Here is a 6,914-nt window from a genome sequence, read left to right as displayed (position 1 = left end):
CCCCCCCTTGGATCGCCTTTTTTGACACTGTAAAATAGAAAAGAAAATGATAGAAAATTCAAAAAATAAAATGTTTTCATATTCTTGTATGTTATGCAACCTACTATTATGGAAAATTAACAAATTTGAATTTTCACTTTTTTTGCAAAAAAGTTTTGAAAAATGGTAAAACCGCAATAACTTTTGCATACGACGTCGAAAAAAAATGTATAATATATCAAAAAAATCCTGGGAAAAAGTTACATCCAATTTCACCCGGGTTTACCCGGTTAGCCAATTTTTAGATTCTCAAAATTCCAAATGAAAATATGAAAGCAGGAAGATTTTACTTTTTTTTTTCCAGAAATTTAGAATTTTATATATTTTTAATTTTTTAAAAATTAAAATATTAATTATAAGATTTTTTGAGTCCTAACATATTACTATTAATTTTATCAAATTATTTCTAGTTTTAGGTTTTGCAAAAAATATTAGTTTTTTAAAAATAATAAAAATTAAAAAAGTTAATTTTATTTATTTATTCAACATTATTATTACATCATTACTTTTGTTTATTAAAAGAATTATTTGGAATTCGAACGATAAAAAGTGTGACATCGACCAACATGTTAATAGGATTGATATGATACTACTATCACATACATGCGCGCGAAGCACTTGGAAGTGGAACGGGATGGAACTTGGAAGTTAAGCGTGCTAGTGGGGGAGTAGTGTGAGGATGGGTGACCGACCGGGAAGTTTGACTACGGGTAAGTAATTTGACTAGAGATTAAGTGTAGTTAGAGACTAACGGAAATACTAGTAATTCTGAAAAAAATAAAAAAAGAGGCCGTGAAAAAAAGGGTGTGAAAAATAATTAGAAAAAATGGAAAAAAAAAATTAAACGAAATAGGCTTTAATACCGGTTCGTGTTACGAACCGGTACCAAAGGTCTCCAGCCCCACGGGTTCCTCCGTGCCCACGTGAAGGCACCTTTAGTACCGGTTCGTAAGGAACCGTTACTAAAGGTGAGAGGCTTTTAGTACCGGATAATTAGTACCGGTTCCAAAACCGGTACTAAAGGCCCTTTGGAACCGATACTAAAGGGGGTTTTTCTACTAGTTGTTCTGCATTGTCTACATCTCTGCAGGTGTATCGGGGGTCGCTTAACCGACAGCGGCTACTCCTCACACATGTGCTTGTCCGTCACCACCGCTGGCATAGCATAATGCCTTGTGGCGAGGAGGAGTCTCTCAGGAGCCTCGGGTCTTAGATACGGTCCGCTGCCATAGGTTCAGTCGAAGATGAAGCAGATTCCAACCGTCTAGAAAGAGCTATCTCAGCAACAGCTAGCAAGTAGTAGTAAATGTAGTACTAGGCTCCCTTCTGCTAAATGTACTTCGAATTTCTGAAATTCAGAATGGTTGTGGCAAGAAGCCTCGGCGAAGTCACTAACCATTAGGAAGTAGTTAGTGTTCTGAATCTGGTATGCCTTTGTGCAACTGTTCTTCCCCTGGAGCGTTGTGATTGTTAAGCTCCTGACATCTAGTTTGCTGATATGTACGGACATCACATTTTCGCGTTCCTCGTGTGTTGGTGCTAGCTAGTGCATGCTATGTTGTTTCTTGAACTACTTCTGAGCACCTACGAGGAAATCGACTTGTCATGTCATGGCAAATGCTTGTGCAACCTTGCCGTTGATAACTATGGGTCTGTTTGGTAGCCTGGGTCATTTAGAACTGTATGGGTATACTCCGTGGGTGTTAACCCGTTGAAAACGAGCAACATGCCATTTTTGCCGCTTCATTTGGTTGCTCGCCGAGACAAGAGAGGGAACACTGCCCTCATTGTTTGGTTGGTTGTTGGTGCAATGCACCTCTTGTTTACTTGCACACATGAGCCTGCTATGGTAATATCTTTCATTGGTGTGGTGATGCTACTCATCAAGTGCTGATTGTATAAGAGTACATTAAACAACATTCAATTCATCAAAAGGTGCTGGTAATATACAACACATAGTTACCCTACTAGGCGATGCATCACTAGTTAATGTTGAGATTGTGAGATGTTTAATGCTCATGGATGATGGCCCACTTTATTGGTGCCTTGTCTATATATACGCCCGCTGAAAATCAATTTTCCATCTAGACTACAGAGTGCGGAAATGTGGATGTTCTGTACTGAACAAAGCATATGTGATTGCAGAGTATGACTAACCAAGTGAGCGACGAAGAGCCGGCTAGCCTACTATATTTTCTAGGCATTTAAGCCACGATGATAGAAGTAGGAGGCATCAGGAATACATTGTGATAGGACATGTACTAGAACAGCACATGAGAGCATGTCCATTCATCCAGCAAGCATCAAATGATCTTTTCCACGCCGCTAGGAAAATCTTTCAGGCTTGGGAACAACCACATAGTGGAAACACGGCAAAAAACCGAAAAGTTTGACCTGTTTGGCCGGGGTGACCAACCGGTTTTGAAGATAATGTACCAAACTTTGTCTTTGGATCATGCGGGCAAATATGCTGCCAAATCGTAATGGTAGCAGCAAAGAATCAAGCATGGATGCGATGTATTTGGTATAACTATGTCTTGTAGCTAAGTTTTCCATATATTTTTGTGCCCATCCACCGTTAATAGGCGCCACTAAGATCACTGATATTCATTCTCAATAAAAAAAAGATCACTTGCTATTCAACTTAGCATATTGCCTTTTTTAAAATAATTTTACGCTAACCCAAGTTCAGATATTTGGACACTTAATTATTATGTTTGGAAATAAAACCTTTGTTTTGTTGCTGGTAGCAAGACCTCTGAATTCGAAAAATGAAATTTCGAGGTCGAATTCTGATGCATGGGGGTTGAAGATGATGACACCATCTCTTGCGACACGTGTCATGTAAATGTATCGTGTTGGGTTTTGTTCCGGTCTGTGGAGAGGATTAACTTACGTGTGTCGAGTCGCCCATCGTGCACCTGGGCCCGTAAACTGGTCTTATTTTACCCGGCCCAGCCAAACGAGGCGCGGGGCCCCAATTCCACCGCGGAGGTAACGCAGGCGCCACGCCACTCCGCTCCTCTTCCGACCCGTCTTCAAAACCTCCCCTTGAGCCCTACACTGCTCCGGTGTTCCCTCACGCCGCCGCCGTCGTCTTCGCGTTCGTGTTCGCCTCCCTCCTCCGGCGCCTCGCCCCCGCCGTCGCCATGGGGAGACGTAAGATCCCTCGATTCCCTTCCACATCCCTTCCGTCCCCTCTCCTTGCTTTCTCGCGGTTTCGACCCGTGCGATGATTAGTTGCGGCCGCGCGGTAGGATTTTGTCTCCGTGCCTGGGCGTTGCCTGATTAGGTCCCTGCGCGCAATGTCGACGCGAAGCGAGGAACGATGACTTGCGACCTAGTTGGGTTTTTACTTGTTGCCTACAGATGATGAGTTCCCGGTGCTTAGCATCTTTGTGCGTGTGTTGTTCGGGTAAATTTCGATGGGCGCCATGATCATTCCGTCAGACTTGTCAAATCTGGGTTCTATTTTCAGTAGACACCTCGTCGGTAACGTGCTACTATGATTCGTACAGAATGTTTTTGTTTTTTCTTTCCCGTGCTGTGTATGCTGTAGGTTATTGGATTTTGATCAACTGTACGTGTTGTCTAGAAAAATATGTGCCATCATTCTTGCTAGTATGTTGTTAGTTTTGGCCTCAGTCTTTTGGAAACTTCAGTAAAGGTGTGCTCTGAAATGGGGTTAGATTAGTGTGTTCATTTTTTCTAGGGAAATTTGATCTTGCTTTCATTTCTGCAATTCTGCTTCATGTGTGTATATTATATTTGTTAATTTGAAACCCATGCTGCAATTCATGCAGTCTACACTGTACTACCTCTGATTATTTTTTGATTCATGTGCCCATTATTATGTAAACCATACTCCACCTGTGAGATGATTTTGGCAAAAGTTACATTATCTATGCTATGAGGTTTCAAGTGTGATATATGCTTTAATTGTTTTGTCAAGTGAAAGTTTTAAACTATAGATCATCTATTCTGTGGAACATGATGCTGGTTTTCTTCCTCTGCTGTTATCTTCATCACGTAATTTAATGGTTATTGTTTTTGTGTCAACTTAGGTACGAAGTATTAACCATTGCCTGTTGTGCACATTTCATTAGTTAAGGCTGTAGCTTGTTGGATCCTTGTAAATTGTAATCTGTACAGAATATGCAAACGGTAGAAATTTACAAGATGTATTAAAGTGATTTATACTCGTGCTAGTGTCTATTACATTGTTAGTGTTTAATTATGTTGTCAGCTTCCCTTCTGGTACTGTTTCTAAGTTCTATATTATGTCGATTTGCAACCCATGCTGTCATGCATGCAGTATACACTATTATCTACCACTGATCTTAGGTACTAACTACTAAGTATTAACCATTGCCTGTTGTACATATTTCATTAGTTAAGGCTGTAGCTTGTTCGATACCTATAATCTGTAGAGAATATGCAAATGATAGAAATTTACGTGATGTATTAAAGTGATTTATACTTGTGCTGGTGTCTATTACATTGTTAGTGTTTAATCATGTTGTCAGCTTCCCTTCTGGTACTGTTTATAAGTTCTATATTATGATTGTCGATTTGCAAGTTTGCAACCCATGCTGTCATGCATGCAGTACTACCACTTATCTTATTCATGGTCTTGTATTATCTGTATCATACCTGTAAGATGATCTGGCCGAAGTTAAATTATCTATGCTGGTTTCAATTGTGAATATTATGTCAAGTGTAAGAAGTATCATTAACAGCAATTGTCTTGTTGGAGAAAAATGATGTAGTTTTCTGCCTGCGCGGTTATGTTTATAACATCCTTTTGTACACATTTTTGGGTCAAAGCTGTAGCCTGAAGGATCCTTGTAAATTGTAGAGAATTTGTACATGCTTGAAATTTGTGAGATTTATTAAGGTGTTTCTACTTGTGCTGCTGTTTATGCAGTGCAATGACTACAATGTTAGTGTTTAATTTTGTTGTCAGCTGCCGTCCACCTTCGGGTAGTGTTAACTATAAACTGTTTATGCTTAAAGAGAAATTTGATTAGAGAAAGATTTTCTCTCTGCAGTGTCAGAATTTGACTGGTTTCTATCTTATCATAACTGACTTATTTGGCTCATTGATCTGTGAGCTTTTCCTATTTGGTTATACAGAAACGTTCTTCTGATTTAATGCTCAGAATTGTGTGACCTGGATTTGTATTGTATTTGATTTCTCAAAATTATGGGCCTTTTTCCTCACCAGGGCCTGCTAGGTGCTACCGCCAAATCAAGAACAAGCCATACCCCAAGTCGAGGTACTGCCGTGGTGTCCCTGACCCGAAGATCAAGATCTTCGACGTTGGGATGAAGAAGAAGGGAGTGGACGAGTTTCCTTCCTGCGTCCACCTGGTCAGCTGGGAAAAAGAGAACGTCTCCAGTGAGGCTCTTGAGGCTGCCCGTATTGCTTGCAACAAGTACATGACCAAACATGCTGGCAAGGAAGCGTTCCACCTGAGGGTCAGGGTCCATCCATACCATGTCCTTCGCATCAACAAGATGCTTTCATGTGCCGGGGCTGATAGGCTCCAGACTGGAATGAGGGGTGCTTTTGGGAAGCCTCAAGGTACCTGTGCTCGTGTGGACATTGGCCAAGTCCTCCTTTCGGTGCGCTGCAAGGAGAGCAATGTTGTTCACGCTGAAGAATCCCTCCGCCGTGCCAAGTTCAAGTTCCCTGGCCGTCAGAAGATCATCCGCAGCAGGAAGTGGTACGTGTGAAATATGCTGTTCGCCTTTTCAACTCAGTGTTTGTGCACTCTGTTACTGAAGGGCCGTGAGATGTCTTGGTTGTGACGTTGCTAATGTACTTTATTGTTCAGGGGCTTTACAAAGTACAACACTGAAGATTATATCAAGTACAAGAGTGAGGGAAGAATTGTTCCAGATGGTATCACTGCTAAGGTGATAAATTTGTTCCATTCTGAAGTCCTCATGTTTCCTTCAGTTCTATTCTTCTACTAGATTGTACAATAAAATGATCTTATGCTGTTTGCTTAGTTGCATTTTCCGTCCGTGCTGATTTGTTTTAATTTAGCTATGTGCTTCTTTTTATTGCTGCATACTTAACATGATATATGATGATTTAAATTTTAAGGTGTTACGATTTGTTCCACACTTGATATATTGATGCTGCTATTTTAGTTGACTGTAAGATTTTTTTTTAAGTTTTATGCTCTTATGCTGGTATAGGCGTATTTTCCCTGATTACTGCTTATTATAATAGTTCTGTTATACAATGTATTCTGAACATTATAATCTTTATATGTTGGTTTATGTTATGTCACATTCAATCTGCTTGCTGATTGAACTTTTTATTTGTATTGTTAGCTGATATACGTGTAAGTACTACACAATCTCATACTGTTTCTTCTTCTGTCTCTTCTGCAGCTTCTTGGTGTCCATGGCCCTATTGCTAAGCGTGCCCCTGGGCAGGGCATCCTGGCTTGTTGAAGTGTACACAGACCATTTCCTTCGCTAAATGGAACTCGAGACCTTTTTTTTTGCGGTAGTCTAATTTTCCATGCTAGAACGATTGTTAAGTAAAGTTGGCTGTTGGCTGCGACGTGATCTGCTCCCTAGTAGCTCTCTCTGTAGCCGGTTTTTGGTGGTGGAGGTTTACATATCTACGGTTGTGTTGTTTCAACCCTTTATGCTGATCCATATTCGCAAGTGCTAGAGAATTGTGGATTAACTGCTCTGAATCATGCAGTAATGTTGTATCACGCACTTATGCTCATCGTGTACTACTGCGGATTTTATGAGCCAAGTGTTCCCATGTCCTGATGTGACAACAATGTGCATGTGTTTTTGTGATAAATCTAGTAATTTCTTGCGTTGCAACTCATTGCTTGCTT

General features: G+C 40.5%; 1 protein-coding gene across 1 annotated transcript; it reads left to right on the top strand.

Moving 5' to 3' along the window:
• Positions 1-3,160: 3,160 nt before the first annotated feature.
• Positions 3,161-6,611, top strand: LOC124699612 (60S ribosomal protein L10-1-like). Its single transcript, XM_047231890.1, has 4 exons — positions 3,161-3,198; positions 5,267-5,768; positions 5,880-5,961; positions 6,448-6,611. The coding sequence occupies exons 1-4, from the start codon at positions 3,189-3,191 to the stop codon at positions 6,508-6,510; spliced, it is 657 nt and encodes a 218-aa protein (XP_047087846.1). The 5' UTR covers positions 3,161-3,188; the 3' UTR covers positions 6,511-6,611.
• The last annotated feature ends 303 nt before the right edge of the window (positions 6,612-6,914 follow it).

This window comes from Lolium rigidum, chromosome 3 (genome assembly GCF_022539505.1).
Source record: "Lolium rigidum isolate FL_2022 chromosome 3, APGP_CSIRO_Lrig_0.1, whole genome shotgun sequence".
Lineage (NCBI taxonomy): Eukaryota > Viridiplantae > Streptophyta > Magnoliopsida > Poales > Poaceae > Lolium > Lolium rigidum.
The sequence above is the reverse complement of the archived record's forward strand: the minus strand, read 5'-3'. Positions and strand labels throughout refer to the sequence as shown.